Source organism: Manacus vitellinus, unplaced genomic scaffold (assembly GCF_001715985.3).
Source record: "Manacus vitellinus isolate BGI_N305 unplaced genomic scaffold, ASM171598v3 scaffold_7_pilon, whole genome shotgun sequence".
Classification (NCBI taxonomy): Eukaryota; Metazoa; Chordata; class Aves; order Passeriformes; family Pipridae; genus Manacus; species Manacus vitellinus.
In genome coordinates, this window is record NW_021940813.1 from 7,861,212 (window position 1) to 7,881,097 (window position 19,886).

The window sequence follows — 19,886 nt, forward strand, 5'->3', positions numbered from 1 at the left end:
CTGTTAAAGCTGAATTAAGCGTACAGCAAGGTTAGAACATATGGTTACCTTCACAATAACATTTTTTTCTGCTGTTTTATTCTGCCTTTTTCATTCTGATTTGAGCATCCAGTTGCTGCAGCAGGAATATACTCCCTTTCAAGTGTGATCTGTTTTTCCTGCTAAAATTCAAGTTTGCTGTAGTGGCTACATATTGAAAATATTCAATTTCAGCACAAGTCCACATCAGAAGGGAGAGACAAAAAATGAAAATTTAGCCTCTATGTTGTGTTGCTCAAATTATAGACCTGGTCCTCCTTAAGTAGGTGAGACTGAACACAGAAAAAAGTAGAGGAAAATTACTTGGTTAACCCTTAGGGGGACAGACATTCTGTTAAAAAACGAGTTGCCAGAAAGTTACATCCAGAAGCACAGCAATCATTTAGTTACAGGCAATTAACAGTAGTCCTCCAGTAGCACAGGAGCAGTTCTACTCCAAGGGAAAACACATTGATTACTGCAGTAGTAGTAGATTGTGTTCTGAATAAATAGCTTCAATTTAAAACAAGATTTGTTACAAGCATTTTGACCAATGGCTACATTATTTACCCTTAGCAGGAGGCTTTACCCAAGGAACCCAGTGAAAAAGACAGCTAATTAAAACAAAGCACGTGTCCTCTCCAAATATCTAGCATGACATAACTGGTAATAAATAAATGCACTCATTTTATACTTTTATAATTATTTGGCACATTTGTAATATATATCTTTGGTCTTCACCTGGCTCTAATATTTGATAAACTTTCTTTCCCTGGGTCATGCAGGTAATTCACTTACTGTAGCTGGAGTTGTAACAAGAAAGTAAATAAAATTGTCTGTCAAAGATTCATATCTTTTGACTTATATATGACATGCTTCAGGGACTTTACATTACATGATCTGTGATAATTTGAAATTAATTTTATTCATTAATTAGTCCTCACAGCTGAGCTACTAAGAAAAATAATTATATTTCAAACATTTTTTTTTTTTTTTTTTGTGATATATAACTCCTTGTTCAAGGACATGTGATTTATAGCTGTGCATTCGGTTTCCGAGCCTTTTTCAAAATCCAATTACAGTCTATCTAAGGTTTCAATTTTGCAATCACTTACACAGATTGCTCAACTTCATGGACTATAAGTAATTCCTCTGAAGTCAACGGGACTATTAACACAGTTTCAGGTTAGCACATAAATAAATTGTTGCAACTTTGTGGCCTAAACTGATTTCTGTTCTCTGCTTGTCTTTGATGATTTAACTCACAGAGATATGCTTTGGTTAGAGGCAATTTTCAGTTTGTTTAGATATACTTTCATAGACTTCAATTATTAAAGGAAATGTAGAGATAATATAATTTGGAAGGGGAGCAGGGACTGATGTGTTGTTACATACAACTTTGGTTATGAATGGGTGTGTTTCTTCTAAAGAAGGAAGGTGGCTAACACAGGAATACTTGACTGAGTGTCATTTCAGACATCAGCAGTAAAGACTAAGCAGAATTTAGGTTAGTAACAAAGAAACAAATACAGCTTTAAAATGGAGAAGTATGTGCATTTTTTCCTTTTCTTTTTTTTTTTTTTTCCTCCTTTTTAGTACAGTATTCATTATGGCATTGCTGTAAAACAAATTACCTTCCCAAAGCTGAGCATATGGAAACACAGCTTTATACACCGTATGCATATCCAATATGCATACTGCATATATATAAAATCTAGTCACTACTTTTTAGGATTTTTGTTTGTTTCAAATTGCCAAACAAAATCTGTTTGTGCTTAGGGTACCTGGATGGCCTTATGAGTACTGTTGTGAATAGTTACAGATGGATATTGTAGGACAATAATAGTTCTGATAACAGTAGAAACAGACTTGGGCTATTCATTAGCTTGATTATGAAATCATTTCTTAGCACAAAGTATATACCTTCTGCCAGTATAGGCTATGTGTGCCTGTAGATGTCTGCAGAGTTCACTGAAGCTAGCTAAATTTAGTTGTGGTTTTCAATACGGTTTTCAATGCAGTAGTTTCATTTTATTTATTAGAGCTATTGAGACCTAGTTATCTTGTATTATTTTTTTATATCAATAAATAATGTATATTCCTGATTTGTGTATGAAAAAGAGTTGGTCAGGTTTGGGATTATATATACATACGCATATATGTGTGCAAATGCAAGACAGGGGTCTTGTTAAGCTCTTTGTTAGTATGGCAGGCAGGATATCTGAGCCTTGCTGCTGTTGGATTTCCAGTGTTATTAGAAGAGAGTCGGTAAATTGTTATAATAGAAGTATATTCTTACTGATGACATTTTTATTTCTTCTGAGAAGTGCAGGATACCTGTTCCCAGCAGGAGAATAATTACACTGATTATCTCCAACAGTATGTTAGCTCAAAAGAGGATAAGGTTGGAAAAAATACAGTTGAAAGTAAAATGAAGTTTACTACATTTAAATACATAACACTGCATTTTAAAGGCAGTTTATAACATAGGTTGAAGGAAAGAAGTGTCATGGTGTGGAACTGCAGTAATGTCTGGTTAGTCTCCCAGAATTAATAAATTGTGTATGACTTAAAACCTTCCTGATTAAAAGAGCTTCTATTTGCTTATTGCACTACAGAAGTCAGAGAGCCCACACAATTACTTTTTTTAGATCTTCTGAAAGAAATTAATGTAAAAAGCTTGGAGCTGCTAAAAATGTGGGGAAAAAATTGACTACCGAGTTCCAAGGATGTAAGATTGTAAAACATACTGTTTACATTTTTTTCTGAGGATAGCATTAATGAATAATTTAGCTCTGCATGGGTTATGGGAACAATTTGTGACATTTTATTCTAAAATATTTTTGTCCTTGCCAATCAAGGTTAGAATTGCACTTAGAAGTTACATAAAGAGAAGAACTGTGATAAATGTGGAACAGAAGTTGTTTTAAAAAGGAATCTGTTAAACAAACCAACTTGTTTGACAGATTGTCAGAAGTAAGATTCGTCAGAGGAAAGTTAGATTTAGGAACGTGCTGAGTAATCTTACTAACCTTCTTACTGGAATTGTCTTAGTACAATTTTCTATGAGATGAGGAAAACCTTACTGATTAAGACAATGGTCTTATGAAGAGTTTCTGTCAAGCAGAGGTCTCTAGTATTCTTCTTCCTTGACTGATTTTAGATGAGACTGAGTGTAGAAAGAACAGTCACTTTTGGTTAGATTTGGGACAGAAGGGAGTTGATATTTGGCTTTTGGTCCTATGTCATGAACCTCTTGAGTGAACAAACCTTTGCACTGCTGAGCACAGTGATAACCCAAAGACTTCTTCAATGGACATAGGTGGATGAAAAATCAATTTCCATCAAGTCCAACCCAATTTCAATTCCAATTCTAAAAGCCGTTGAGGATCTCAGAAAAGCTTTTCCCGCAGTGTAGAATGAAAACTGAAGGCTTTATACACTGGAAGATATACATGTGTAAGTTTTAACTGACCAAGTGGATCAGAGCTCTACAACAGTTCTGCTTCCATTGAGATTTGCTGCAATGGTCAAGTAATTAGGACCAAGTAACAGAAGCTGAAATATAAGGCTCACTGCTCTCATATTTCACGTGTTGAGTTTCTATGCAGAAATTTCAGCAGCATTGTAAAGCCTTGTGGAAAGTGAGAAATAACACCTGCAGTTTCTTTGTAGAGGTTAGAAAAGAACCAGTTTCTTTTCTCTTTTAAGTCTTGTCACTCATCACTGTGTGAAATCATGTCCTAGTGATTGAAAATGCTCATGAGATCAAAAACTTAGCACATTCAAGTCTTTCAGTAATAAACCAGATTTACACTATTACGTGAATGACACTGTAATTTAAGGTGCTTATCAGTAATTCAGTATCATTAATAACCAGAGAACTCAGAATTACTTTCTATTCTGAATTTACCATTATATTGTACAGGAAATATTAATATGATGTTTATGCACTAATAAGTGGTGAGTTCAAAGTATGTCTACCTACTTGTTTCCTCAATACACATTCCATCTAGGAAATATTAACTTCTATATTTTTCAAATGTATATTCTCATGGGCAATTTCAGATTAAATCTCTTTATCTAAACAATATGTATCAGTGAAAATATGGGGTTTTTTGTCCTGATAGGAAAAAACCCCCTGATTTTAACTATTCTTCATTAACTCATAGTCAACAAAATCCATATATGTCCATTGAGAACACCTATGAGAGGGGAAAACAAATCAAAATATAAAAGCCCTGGATAGGAAATCAGATAATACTGTGAAAATGGGAAGAAATAGTAGTAGATTCTTTGAAAAAAATGTATAAAAGTATGTTACCTGCTCTTAGTTCTGGTGTCTGTCCCAGGAAAAATACAGGTATATTACTAAGCTTTTAAAATAATATCAATACTATTTCAAGAATAATGACAAAATAATATTTGACATTATTTTGCTTTAGAGTTCTGCTTGCAGACATGCAGAGAAGAATTTCCAGAAAATAATCACGTAATTAGATAATATTCTGTATTTACAACACACTCTATGATTAAATGAGACTACGAGGACAGTGATCCAGCATGGAAGACATACTTGTCAATATATAAAAATGCAGAAGAGCATTCTTTTTCCTTATGCATTACATTTTTATCTACTACATTGATAGACTACGGGCTTTTCTTCTTTAATTGAAAAAAAATGGAAAAAAATAGAATTATAGTGTGTGATCCACCACATCTTATTTTCAATATGTGGTCTGTTATTAATAAATTTGTGCTTAGCTGCTGTCAGTATCACTCTAAAAATTAATTTCTAGAAGGTTCCCCTACCTGGATGAAGATTAGCCTGAACTGCTACAGATGATCGATGGTAGCTATCACCAGTAAGTAACAAAATCAGTCTTAGATTATAACAAGTAGATTTTTTTTTCTTAGACAAAAGAGAAAAAAACTTGATTACTGTAAAGGTGAAACGGATTTGGTCAAAAGCTGGAGGAAAGGAATGAGAGTTAAATCTCCTGAGTTCTGATCCCTCTCTTTTTCTGATTATCTATTGGACAAATTTTGTAGGAATGAACAAGAAAAGGAAACAGCATTTTCATTGTCATGCTTAAAATGCTCTACTGCCTTTAGCTTCGAGTTAAATGCTCCCTATGCACAGCATCTGAGGAAATTTAGGAGTCTAAAAATGGTTAGCTGGCAACAGAAAAACATAGATCATAGGCTTTCTCTACTTGCACCAGAAAGCAAAAGAAGCTCAGGAGAAAATAAGGGCTCAGCTCCCCGAGATGCAGAGCACCGGTGTCCACACTAGAGGGAGGTACGAGGCGTTCCAGCCTTCTCCCGGTGCCGGATGCTGAAACGAGGTTCACTTTTCCTGCACAAGTGGTGTTGGAGTTGGGGGCATTATGTTCTGCTCCCTTCCTGAAATTAATTGATTTCGGGAAAGGAGAGGCTCTGGCTATCCATTCCAGTACCACGTCAGGGAAAGAGCAGAAGCCCCCTCTCTCCGTCTGAATGTGCCAGGCACTGGTTTGTGATAGGGACCACCATTTGATGGATCCTGCTTGTGGTTTCTGTGAGGAGAGTGTGTGTTCCTGCTGGGCTGACGAGTGGGAAGATTAAGGAAGATGCATTCAGGGTTTTGCTAGTGAGTTAGACTCTGGACTTCTTGCCCTTTCAGGGCCTGTTAATTGTAGGTATTTCTAAAATCTCCCCCTGGACTTTTAAGTTTACAGAGACTATACTGACCAGGTTGAAGCAGCAGTTGCAAGGGTGTTTGAAAGGCTTAAACTTTGTACCTGAATCCCCACTGCAGCGTTTAGCCCTAAATACCTCTTTTCCCGGGAATGCTTTTTGTTCAGTAGCAGAGTTTTCTGCTTTGCTGTCCCTTCTGATCCTGGTGATAATGTTCCACAGAGGAAGTTTAAGAAGGATTATAATTTCTTTTTCAGGTATGCAGTGAACATTCCAGATTCAGCACCTTTGTTGACTTATACTGCTGGTAAAAAAAGATCACTAACTAGAAAACCAGCCAAAACTAATACTCTGCAAATATCTTAGTGTTCAGGAAGCAAATTTTCCTAATTGTTAGGTCCCAATTGTTCTAAGTCAGCCAAATAATCAGAAATTAATAAACAGCTAACTCATTCCTAGCAGAGACTAAATGTGGATCTAAACAAGGAAACCTAAACCGAAAGGTTGTCATGGTGATATACAGAAGACTAAGCAAGAAGTGTAAAGCTTCTCTTCCTAGGAGACCTCAGAGACTAGCTCAAATTTTTATCTGTCATGCTTAATTTATCATTTCACTGAAACAGTTGTCAACATGCAAAGTGTGTAGAAGGCTTGTATCAGGTACATTTTGTTTTTTGAGGGCACAACAGACTGTGCTTCCAAATCAATTTCAGATTCAGCTTTACTTAAAGAGGAAAAAAATATTTTGGGGAGGTTTTTTGCTGTTTTTATCATTTTACTATTCATAAGGGCAATTAAATATTGAGATTATTTCCTCTGAAGTATGTCATCATGAGGGCACATACTGTGGTGTGTTTGACTTACTGAGTTCTACAAAAAAGGAAACAAGGAAAGCAGACTCTTTCAAAATTCATGCCTACACTGTTAGATTAAAAATCTGGTGGTCACAGAACAGAAAAGAAGTATGTGTTGTCAGTGTTGCAGATACTGCTTGTATGGAAGAGAAAATAAGGATTCATCATGTCAATTAAGTATTGGTTTTAAAGTAATTTAAAGCCTTTAAAAGCCTTTCAAGTAATTAAGCCTTAAAAATTCTTTATTTTTGGTGTCTCATCAACTAATTTAATTATTAAGGACAAGCCATTGGATGTCAGTGGTGTTTTGGGTTAAGATCCAAGGTTCAAATGTCTCTGAACGAGGAATATATGACTAGTAACTGGTATATTGTTGAGGTTCAATTATTAGTTTCAATATATTAGTTTCTTATCTCAGTGAATTCAAGAAAATGTGGCAAGTGAATTCAAGAAAATGACGAGTTCAGAAAAATGGCTACAGATTAGTTCTATTCAATTAATTGGAGGTACATAATATGTTTAAATAATTTGGTCACACTATCTTGATTTATAGTTTCCTTCTAAACTTAGACAGCCTTTGCATGCTACGAAAGTAAATTTAGGGAAGACATCACTGCTCTGATATAAACTGAGATGCCAAAAGTACTTCAGCACCACAATAAGAACCTGGTTTGCTCACCTTTACAAGCAATCTAAAAAAAGCACAGTAATGACACCAAAGTGCACACACTGCTCCTGCTCATTCTTTGTTCTCTTAGGCCAGCGGGATGCTGCTTGAGGGTAGGGAGTGTCAATCCCAGGCATGTGGAGCACCCTCTGAGAGGTAAAGTGGACAAAATGGGGCTGGGAGCCTTGATTTGCAAGAGATTCTCCATCTCTCTGTAATCATCTCTGTGGGAGATGGCCGTGGCTATTAGGCAGGGTGGAATCATGGGATGTGAGTGGTGAGGAGAAACAGGAAGGTCCTCAGAAGTTTCTGTCATGATGTTTCACTTCAGAAATGTTGATGTTAAACAAAAGTGTTAGAAGGAAAATGTCCACAGTTAGGCAATGAAGGAACTCTCCTGGCATGGGGTTTAGGTGGCATTTCTGATAGAAGTGGAATGTATTTTTGTTGGTTTTGCAAATAATTGATTTTATTTCTTACAGAAAATTATTGCAGTTGTATTAGCTGTTGTTTCCTACTATTTTTCTCTATTGAGCCTTTATTAAGTTCAAAACTAAGGAATTATTAAATGCATCTTTTATAGAGATATAATTAAAAGGTGTTACTGTATTTTTTCCAGTGGCATCCATAATTAACAACATCCTTTCTGTTTTGTTTTTCAAGCTGTACAAATTCCTAGGGGAAAATAATAATTGACTATTGGTTCTTAGGAAGCCAAAATTCATGCTTGCATCAGAAAGAAGCTCTGTAAAAAATGGATCTCCCCTACATTTTACCATTTCATGGAGAAAAGCTGCATATTTACCCCTTTTGTGTAGAAGAATGCTGGCATGTCGGCGCCCATTTCCATTCTCGACGTAGCATGAATAATTGCCCAGGTCTGCCTCTTCAACAGAGTCAAGAATCAATGAGATGGAAACCTCCTGCTCCCCGAGATGTTCCTTGAGAACCCTGAGAAAAAAAACCAACCATCACTACTATTCCACTTGTGTCATAGTGGAGCACTGGATAACCATGACATAATAATGCTGCTTACAACCTACAGCTCCCTGGCTTCAAACTTGGTTATGGTTTGATGCAATCTTAATCAAATTTTGTCATGCCCTTTTCTTCCTCACTTCTAATGAGGAGGATTGGTTCTGTAAATGTTAATGAGAGCTTCAGTTCATTGTCTTCTTTAAGCAAAATGATATGCACACTGATAATATATCATTGCACACTCTGATGGAGACCCTGATCCATGAAGTCTTGGAACGTGACAAGAAAGAAAAGGGAAAACTGTTGTTTTGGGGTTTAGAGTCACACTAGGAGTCTGGGCCAAACACAGTATTTGTGCTTTTTCTGAGGCTTTTCAATGTGCCACTCAGAAATAATATGTTCATGACATGGTCTGAGAGATTATTTCTAGAATGCAGTATAAGATTTGATTATGTATTATAAAACAGTAGAAAGAGCTGGTATGCCAGATGCCTCTAGTTCATACAGATGGTAAATAAAAGACTTCCTGTGTAAGACTCCACCTGTCTTCACATTACTATCTTTCCTTCTTAGCAAGACCGTCAGTGGTTTTAGGAACCCAAGAAAGCAAATGACAAATTATTCCAGGCTGCTCCCTCATATCACGCCTGACGTAAGAAGTGGAAACCAGCCTTTCTGCTCCTCCCTCCACAAAACAAGAAAGTTGTAACAGAGTTCTTTTCACCTTTTTGTTAGTCATCAGAAAGCCAAGTCACTGGCAGAAGGGCTTGGGAAAAGCTTTAGATGCAAAATATCTGATCTGAGTGTCACATGCCATTTAGTGTATCAATCTTGACCTCGAAATACACAGGGGTGAAATGTGTTTCCATTTTGCCTATATCTGGTAATGATGACCTTGAATATCAAGGTGGTCTTCTTGATTTTGTTAAAGGGAATGTTTCTGTTACTTTGGTTACACTGAAGAAGTCCAATGTTAAGCTGAAACTGAGCCTGACTTCATGTCTTTTGTTGACACTGTAAATATCCATGTAAGAAGTGAAGTAAAATAGGCTAATTTTGTTCTCTTATAGACAATCACTATAGATAACACATCCATGATTTCTTAGTTTCCTTTGTAATGCACTGTCTCAGTTTTCTGGGATAGAGTTAGCTTTTTTCTCAGTAGCTGGTACAGCGTATTGTTTTGAATTCAGTATGAGAATAATGTTGATTACACACCAATGTTTTAGTTCTTGCTGAGCAGTGCTTACCCTAAGTCAAGGACTTTTCACAGTATCACGCTCTGCCAGTGAGCAGATGCACAAAAAAGTTTTGAGGGAACATAGCCAGGACAAGTGACCAGAATTGGGAAAAGGGTTATTCCATACAATAGGATGCCATGCCCAGTATATGAACTGGAAGTAGTTGACCAGGAGCCGTGGATCACTACCTGGGGACAGGCTGGGCATTGATCAGTGGGTGGTAAGCAATTATATTGTCTTTTTTGGGTTTTATTCCTCTTTCTCTCATTTTCATTACAATTATTATTAGTAATATATGTTTATTATTACAATTAATATTATTGATATTATTATAATCCTTTATTTTGTCTCAATTTTTAAACTGTTCTTATCTCAACCCACAAGCTTTACTTTTATTCTGATTCTTCTCCCCACGCGAGGGGGATAAGAGGGGAGTGAGTGAGCTGCTGTGTGGTGCTTAGTTGCTATCTAAGGTTAAACCATGACATGCATATTTAGATGTGCCTTTATTTCTGGGTTTATCCATGATAAACTCAGTGATATACACACATACAGAATTATAAATGAAAAAGGAATCCCTTCAGATCGGAGCAGATGCTTCATATTGGATAGGAGTTGGTATGTCATGTCAAGTATGCAATTCTCAACACAAACCCACTTTTTTCCTTAATTTCCAAATGAGGTAGCACTTCCAGGAGCAGTAGAAGTACAAGACACAAATGGCAGTATTTCAGCAGATACAAGCAGCCCACATAACAGGATGCTTGGCTCTCACAGGCCAGATAACATCCCTGAAAAATCAAGTTTTTTTCACGAAGAAAATAAATCAAAATATTCCAAAAGGGAAGTCAGACTTCAGCATTTCTTTAAGGCTCTATGTTTGAAAATGCCTTTTTGAGCTGTTTTTCTTGATGTATTTATTTTTCTTTATTTCATCTTACTAAGTGTCTTAATGGTTTTTATTGTGGACTGTCACAGTTTGAAAAAGCCACTGTAAATTCCAGTTGGTCAACACTACAACACTTTTTGGGTAGCTATTCTGCTTTTGCAGCTCTCTAATATCAGATCTGGCTGAGTAGTGCATTTTTCTATTCTCTACTTGTGGAGACAAAAAGATTAAATATGGATGTTGCAAAAAGGGATCAGACCCAAAGTACTCCTGAGTTAGTCTGTGATAAAAAGTATTACATTAAGTATCACAAAAATATAGAGTAAAAAAGAAAAAAAAAAAAAGCTTTTTCTTTTACCTAATGTCACTTTCCCAGACTCGACTATCATCTAAATCTTCAATGAACTTCTCCCCTTTCATCCAGTAGATCAAAGGACTGACATCTCCACTATATCCAAAGAAAGCTCGGCAGGTTAGATTAGCAGAACCACCTGTTACAAAGAATGTAAGAAAATATGTTATTTCAAAATCTGTAAAAAAATAAGTTTCATTTTTGAGTCAATTGCTTTAATTGATTAAAAAACTATATTAGTAGAAAATTTTCAAAAGTATCTACTTGTCTTGACACTAGGTTCAATACAGTTTCTGAAAATAAATATAATAAAAATAAAATTATACATAAGAACAGGATGTTTTTTATTATTCTTTCACTAAGTTTTCTTTTTTGGTAAGGAAATCAAAGATTATGTTTTTTCCTAAAGGACCTAGCTTAACCATGATTTAGCTTAACAAAAGTTATGTTTGTTAAGTCTTAACAAAACATTTCCATGTTTCCTCTGAAAAAGATAAAGGTTAGGTAAAATAGACCTGCAATCATATTGTGTTAGTTCAGCTTTGCAATGGTTTCTGCAGAAAGGCTGGTATATTCCTGTAGAGTACCATTCCCAAGGGATATCCAGTAGAAAGATGTGTGCTCACTGCTAAGCTATCTTAGTAGGAAGGTATTAAACACTGACACTTGAAAAAATGCACATGCAAACTCATTCTGTACATTGTGGGACGTGTCTCACATTAAGAATGGGGATAAACATTAGGTACATGCAGCAAGGAGCAGAAATTCTATATATGTAGAGCGTTACTGATTTAATCATTATACTGAAAATTTAAAAATGTAATATGGCTTCACTTTGGTTTATTTTCGTTGTGCCTTACATTATGTTTACATCACTTGGCTTCGGGGTTCATCCAGAGCACATACAGAGATCGAAACAGTACTTTGCACACATTTTGTGTGTCATTAAGATTGTACAAACGAGAGGACAGACACATAGTTAAAGATTTCCCATTCAGTGCTGTAAAGATATTTGTCTCAACATGCATCATCTCTTCTAAACTGCTGTATGCATTTTTTTAGTGGATAATACACAGCCATTTAAGGAAGTGTGATTTAAGGAGTGTTTTCCACCCCACACACCCCCCACGAAGAGTATTTTCATGGAGTTTGTATTACTGCTGAGACCAAATTCATATTTTATTTACACTTTCAGTTTTTGATTTTAGGATTTTAAAGCTCACTGTCCATAGCTCCTAGACAAAAAATAAGAATAAAACATTGTTAGCACTACTTCATTCTGCATCAAGATGCCGTAAGACCATCTGGGTTCAATTAATTTCCTTAAAAATACACTCTTTTGGGTCAGGACCTGGTCCTTCTCAAACATATGACATTAATATTTGAACATCTTATTTACTTTTTAGCATGGAAACAAATGCAGGATGCTACATAACAAGATGAGCAATTATTAAATATATGTCTTGTTTATATGAAATGATTTATGGTTTTCTGTAAAAGCATATGACTCCTCTGTCTCGAACTCTCACATCCACACCATAAAAGGTGCAGAATTAAATGTTTGTTCAAGATGGGCAACATCAAGCAAGTACCATCTGTGCTGCTTTCACAAGCTGTTTAAGAACTTGGTTGCTTTTAGTAATTTCACAAAGTTTTGTTTGGAGCCGCATGCTTTGTCAGCAGTACCTGCTAAGGAAACAGGAGTATCCCAGTACTTGAAACCAGGATGGAGAGAAGGATCTCTTTTGTAATCAAAGAGTATGAAATAGAATCTCTAAATAATGAGAAATTTTTATAATCTCATATAATTTAGAGCAAAGTTACCAAATGTAAGGTGAGTAACTTCAATGAGAAGGCAAAAACTGTCTTTCTAGAGACAACCATAGCTCCTATTTCCACACGTCAGGGAGCAATGGTCTGGACACCTTTCTGGAAACTCAACTACTTAATCTCTACACAGCTCAAGAAGTGCCATTTGGAAGCACTGGGGGGAAAGATTTTTACAATCTTGAAGCCATTTGCAGGAAATGAGATGATCATCGGGACACCGCTTAATCCGCGTCAAGTGCACGAAAACCTGTAATAGAACATGATAAATTTTCTTGCCCAGGACATGCAAAGCCAGTTTCATATGGCAGTTTCATTGCAGATATATATACCACCTTTTATTTTTGTTTGCTTTGCATCAAAATTATGATACTTGAACTAGTGAAAATGAAAATATAAAACCTTAAAGTCTTGGCCACTGTGGAATCTGTTCACTCTTGAAATGGGGAAAGGTACCTGCCCATCTAAAGCCAAGGTAGGATCCTGTGATAACTGGATAACCCCTATGACACTATCTACCAGTCTTAAAGAGAAGAGTGCTACCTAATGCATCACTGCCACTTCTTGGGCTTTTTCCAGAGCTTTCCTACCAAGCCAGGACCCGGCTGAAACTTTATAGCTTTTAAGAGCTAGCAAGATCACAGCTAGAGGGTCTGTAACTTCTGGCCAATTTATCCATGATTCACAGAGATTAGACACCACAGGTGCTGAACCATTAAAGCTCTCCAGGCTCCTGCATCTAACAGGGACCACCTGAGAGCTAATTTTTGTAACTGAGAGGGCTTCTGAGCCTTTTAGAGGTGAATTTCATGTGCATAATGTGTTTTTTAAGAAAACATGCTCTGTGAAGGGTAAAAATATGCCAAAAATAAAAAGGCTGTTTTCCTTATTAAATTCTTAAAGAAATTCCTCTCACCCCCAAATAAAATATGTAAACACATTTTTCGACATAGAATCCAAAGCTTCCTTTCAACATGAAATAGTTACAACTGAGAAATAAATTAGGAAGAACGTGTTGCCACTCAGTAGTACTGTGTTGATTGCAGTTACTCAGTGGAGGCTGTTTGCCTGCCGGGGGTTCAGCTATAAATTACCAGTACTGTTTACCTTGACCAATCTTCACAACAAGCCAGCAGGGAGTTCATTAACAGGACATCAAGAAAGATACAGTGAAAAGCTAATGACCAACTGTGACCATTAATGTGGAGGTCTGTCACTTCAGAGCTCACAGCTCCTTGCAGAGGGCATGGAGCTCACTTGGTGAAGCAAAGAGGTTCACAGCTGCAGGCATATGTAAATAAAGGCTGACAGAAGGGCAATATTATGAGTGGACAGAGTATTCTGGGAGCACATCTTCATCTCTACTCCAGAGCTGCTGTCATGAGAGTGAGTGAGTGAGTGAGTGTGTGCTGGAGGATGGGCTGCATTTTTCCCTAGAAGTGCACCTCTGAAGTGAGCAGAGAGATGATGCATATTTTGACACAGAACAGCTGCTCTGCACGGGCAATCTGCTTTTTAAGAAGTCTGCAGATTTTTAGAAAACATGCAACACATAATAAACACAAGAGCTGCTTTGTATCGTCTTTAAGCTAATGTATAAAACAACTTGCTGATCAATTAATAGAAATCACTCGCAGCTAACCCTATGCAGCTATTTCCCTCCATGTGTTTTCTGTGCTGAGAAAAACTAGAGAAGCAATTTAAAACCCATAAAAGTTTCATGAATGGATATGTAATGCTTTCAATGCTACTAATTTCGATTTTCCTGTAAATGCTGAATTATTACAGTTTTATAGTCTATCTTTGAAGGATTTTAAATTCATATTGTAAATTCACTAAACATTTTCAATTAAGTTACTAGGGAAATTCATCTCTCTCTGTCTCTTTTGCTATGAGACATTGCAAATTAAAGTTACATCCTGGGTAAATGGCTTTGTTTTGGTTTTGTTTGTTCTTGGGTTTTTGTTTGTCATGGGGTTTTTTTGTTTGGTTTTTGAGTTTGATTTTGTTTTTGTTTTGTCTGGGGTTTTTTTTTTGTGGTTTTGTTTTTTTTTACTTTTGTTTTTGGGGTTTGTTTGTTTGTTTGTTTTTTGTTTAATGGACCCTGGGAAAGTCCAAAGGCATGAGATTAGAATTATTAAGAGAAACTGGTAGTGTTGCTATTTTTATAACCACCCTTCAAAAAAAAAAAAAAATCCAAATACCTTAAAGAAGGGATAAAAAGAAAAATTACACTTTTGACTTCTAAGTATAACTTCTTAAACTGCGAAATAATGCAATAAAGACATGTAAGTCTTAAAGACGAAAAAGTAAGTTCAACTGCATATTTCTTCATCACCCCTATTTCTGAAGATGAATATGCTCTTACTGTATTGAGTTTATTTTTTCAAAAATTGGAATACCTAGCACTACATGTTCCTGCTGCTCACTGTGATAAAGTCTCACTGTCAGTCCTAGCCAACAGGGTTCAAACTAAATTAGTCAAAAGTTCTTTGCCATCTAAAATGAGACCAATTTTTGTTGCACAGTATGCTTCCACGTAGAGCAGAATGCAAGAAGGGACTAAAACAAAGTATACTTCCTCGAAACCAGCAAATCCCTTCTGCAGAGCAACACTGACTTTGTGTTCATTTTCACTAATTGACAACATTTGGGGCACTTTGCAAACTACAGCTATGGGAGCCTAAGTCCAGCAGAGGGCACTGTCCAACTTCCAAACATATTTTAAAAAAACCCCAAACTAAGTCAAATCCTAGTGTATAAGTTCTAATTAAAAATATCAGCCTGCTAAGAACCTGCTAGTTGTAATTAGCAAATAGTGAATGTTTTGTGGTCGGTGAAATGTCATCTAAATTGCACTTGCAACATTAGTCATACAAGTTAACATACACCACGATAGCATCCTTTCTAGCTTTGATTTGACAGATTCTTCAGTGAAGTACAACCATTTTTCTTGGAAGCAATGACAATAATCAGACATATTCTGCAACTTCTTTTCAGAAGAATCCCCCAAGACATATTACAGAAGTGTTTTAGAACCATGCTCAATATCTAGAAATATTGAGGGCCAAAAGAGTGGAAATGTAAAGTGCACTGAAATGTGGGACTTTATTTTACTGTGCAAAGTAAGCCATTTGTAAAACTTATGTGTATGAAATACCTATACCATTTATTTGGAATAGTAACATCTAAAGATTACAAAAGGGCAAGACAGACACAATCAAAATCTCTCACACAGGAATTAAATACAATTCTTTCCATTCACATTTGAAAAAAAAAATACTGACAAAATATTAGTCTTTCAAGTGGAGGGTTGTGAAAGCTGTTAACTTTCTATGTGTGACAGATCAGCACCTATTCCTCACAAAGTCAATTACCCTTTTGCTTTGCCGATGTCGCTGCCAAGCCCAGAAGGCAGGTAAGTAGAAGCTGCTCTGGTTTTCAGAGAAGTCTTGTATCCTAAAACAGTTCAATAGTTGTTGATAGCCTTCATGCAAATGTGATTAAGAAAAAGAAAATAACAAAGGAAAATGAGGTACCATATAGTTTTCAGCCACGTGCCTTGATCATATGATCATATGCTCATATGCTCAAGATCCGTGAGTATTCTCTCAGAGCAGGCTGAACTGTAGAGATTCCTCTTGATTCCTTCCTTACCTGCAAAAAGCATCACCTACTGCTATGCCACCCTCCAGTTTACATACATATTTTTGCATCTTGATATCTTGTACTCTCTTCCCATAACGTAACTGTCTCGCTGCGTGTTTCATACAGCAGATCAGGATGAATAAAAAAAAAAAAAAACAAGGCAAATCAAAATGCTATTTTCTGAAATATAACTGCAACCTGAGAGCTAATCTCTGGTAAAATTAAGCCCCATCACTGAGTGGTAGGTTTTGAAGTCTTTGGCAAGCAATCAGGTCTGGTATCCATACGATTGTAAAGACACAATCTGCAAATTCCCTCTGTTCTGAATTCAGTAGATGTAGGTTTGAAAGGGCTGGGTGTAATCATTCCACTAAGTATTATCATGCAAGCATCATACAAAGTCCTGAATGTGATTACACAGCTATATTTCTTCATTAATAGGCCTGTCCATATTTTGCTGTGCTGCAAAGCTGAATGTTGATTACATGGAAATCTGAATTACATTTTTAATAACTCCTCCAGATCATAATTGTGTAAACTTAGAGAACACACAACCATTCTTTCACCATAAAAAAACGCCAGTAGAAAATTTTCAACCGATCAGAGAGAGATTGTAGCTTTTGAACTTTTACTGAATTTGTAGATATTACTATTTATTGGATTTTAAAAAATCCCTTCAATTTCTGATTTCTTTTTTTTTTTAATTGGAAAGGAAAAAAAAAGCCTAATTCTTGTTCATTAGAGTTTTCTTTGTTATTTTTACTAAGAAAATAGTCCTCAATCACCATAGGGCTAAACTTGCTCACCTACTCATAGTTACCCACTGTCGTATGAAAAGCCTTTTGGCTTCCACGGCTTCCCTCTTCTGAATTACAGTTCAATAGCAGGACACTTCATGGAGGTGGCTGTAAGTTGCTGCTGACATGTTCCCTGTCATCAGCCCTGAGCTACTGGACTCTGCAACACTTTATAACGTGCTATACTGACAAAAATACATGGTAAAATCTAAGATTAACCTGAGAGTATTAAAAACTTGTACTGGACTGCTTCATAGTGAAGGAAAAGAAACCAAGTCCTTTATGCTTTGAACGGGTTCTGTAGCAGCAGAACTGTCAAGAGAGAGTCAATGAAGACAGCAACCACCACAGCAGACTGCAGAAAAAGAAGTGATGTATGGGATTTGGGGATCGAAATGCCCAGAACATCTCTCAGATACCTAGATTGTTAAACTTGCCCTCATTTCACAAGAGGTAATAAAACCCGTGAACCAATAATCTTGATTTTCCTAACAGCAGGCCTCTCCTCTTGATGGATGGTAATGTCAGGCTGATAAATTAGCTGTTCAGCAAGTATTTTTCACTCCTTCCTCTTCAGAAGTAGAGGCTGGAGTGGGAAACAACTATCCCAAGCATAAAGCAAGCATTGCTAAAGAAAAGGAAAACCACTACAATTATTTTAAAAGCTTGACTTAACTTTACTCTAGAAGTTGATATTTTCTCTTTTTTTTTTTTTAAACAGATGCAATTACAAACTTTTTTTTACTGTGTAGTCTCTATGAGATCAAAAAATAATTTCTGTTTTAAAGCTTAGCTGTTTTTAGATATAAGTTCCAAGAAAATGTCCCAGGTAATGAAATATTTCCAATCAAGGGAAAAAAAAAAGAAGAGGAAAAAAAAAAAGGTGGCTCTAAATGTCAAACTTCACATGTTTCTTACCTCTTACAGGCTTATGACTTGAGAGCGTTAAATCTGTTCACTCTGTGCACAGTTTAGTATTGTTCAGTGGTTTCTTTCTGGATTCTCTTTCAGCCATAATGCCTTTGATTATGGTGTTGTGGTTTTTGCATTTTAGTAATGCTATATGGTAAGAAAATAACCTTTGGGCTAGCAACCCGAAGTTCCCATTGCATAAAGGACTCCCATAAGGGCTCCCATAGGGACCATATAGTCTCTTCCTGTGCCTCGAAAGAGAGTCAGTAGGCAACACCCTGTGGATGCCACTGACTCTCAGCAATCACTGACAACCAGAAAGGCCTTGTGTGTCTTTAGCTTTGTGAAGTCCTACTCTGGGTCATATTTTGGGAAACTCCTAGAAAAGCAGAGAGGTTTCCTGTTTATCTTTTCACATTTCACAGAGTTTACGTTAGGAGGCAAAAAAAAAAAAAAGACAATTATTCAATATGTGTGCCCCTGGTAAAGCATATTTATTGATAAGAAATACCATAAAACCTGTAGATGACTATGGGCCTCAAGAAACTACTCAACTGGAATACTTTCTGTACTAGTTTCAAGCCATTACAGCACTCACTACCATATTCCTCCTTCCCGAACAGAATCCAGAGCAAAGCAGCATCAGTTCAAAGCAGGACTTTGATGTCTCTCTTGGTTAGAACACAGCTGTTGCTAGACTTGTTTTGCTGAGGAGCTTCTTGAACAATACACTTGCAATAGCACAGCTCCCTTTCCACCTCACTTTCTTTTACCTGTGAAAACTGTAGATATAATGGACTTTTTTATTTTTAACCTGAAGAGTGTTGTTCCAGCAGACAAAAGCATTCAAATGTCTTGCTATGGAGGTTTTTCTGTTCTTTCTTAACAGAATACAGTGGGTTTGCTTTGGTGTCTTGTGGGTGCTAGTCCATGTCAAAAAAACCCGCTCATAAATCATGGTAACCAACTGCAGCCTCAGTACCTTCTCCCAGCCTCCCTCTCAGGTGCACTGCACAACCCTTTCAGTACAAAGAATAGCAGACATTGTTCTGGATTCTAGCTAATAATAAATAACATAATTTTTGTTTTGTTTTTTTTTTTCCAAAATAGGCTAACTCTTGGGAGTTCTAGCAAACAACTTACTGTGTCAGGTCACACTTAAATGCAAATATTGATAATCTTAAGAAACAGACTTGGCAATTCAGTTTACATTCAAATTCAACTTCTTGTGGCTATTTCAGCCCCTAACTGTTCATCCAGTTGATTTCTTTGGGCATAGAATTTAATGAACAGCATTAGAAAATGTGTTTTACTAGTATGTCTCATAAAAGCTGCTTTTCAACTGCTTTGGAAAGAGGGATTGTAGTGTTTTATCATCATTAGGTAATTTGAGTGCATACAGCAAATTCTCAGCTTTGCAGTCACACATATATATTAAATAATAAACTGTGGTTTTACTTTCCATTGGTCAGTCTGACTACTCTTCTCCTTGCTCTTTCTTCATAAGCAAGTCTATCATGGATTGAGTAGGCTGCTGGAAATCATTTGGGCAAGGAGGTATTCTGAAAAATTCTGTAGAGATGGGCTGCATATGGAAGATTTTTTTTTTTAAAAGCAGAGTTTTTGGAAGTAGCATGCACAGTGTCACCTACACCTGCTAAGTGAGTATTAAGTAAACTGAGACTCAAATAACAAACAACAAATAATTAAACACTCTATCTTCCTCTAGTGATCTTTCTCTTCAGCACACACTGGAAACATTAGTAGTTCTAAGATTTTCTTTAAGTAATCTGTTCCATCAGATCAGACCACGTGATTGAAAATGTCATTTGAAAAAGACCCAGATTAGTCTGGCAAACATTTGAATGGGGAAAACTACTGTTCCCATGAAGCAATGTGGCACAACAGAATAAATACAACTGAAATAAACCACATCTATTATGTGAATCTAAATAATTCAGTTTGGTTCAAAAACACATGACACAACTTGTCTGCTCAAATTTGCTCCAGGAAAGTCATTAAGA

The 19,886-nt window shown here is 36.3% G+C and overlaps 1 protein-coding gene across 2 annotated transcripts in view; it reads right to left on the bottom strand.

The window, feature by feature from the left end:
• Positions 1 to 19,886, bottom strand: part of IL1RAPL1 (interleukin 1 receptor accessory protein like 1) — a 689,617-nt gene that overhangs the window by 20,053 nt on the left and 649,678 nt on the right. For both annotated transcript variants that reach the window (XM_018084251.2, XM_018084252.2), the window contains 2 exons: positions 10,685 to 10,817; positions 8,024 to 8,169 (listed from right to left, as the gene is read on the bottom strand). In XM_018084251.2, the coding sequence (XP_017939740.1) occupies positions 8,024 to 8,169; positions 10,685 to 10,817 (279 nt within the window). The remainder of the gene's footprint in view (positions 1 to 8,023; positions 8,170 to 10,684; positions 10,818 to 19,886) is intronic.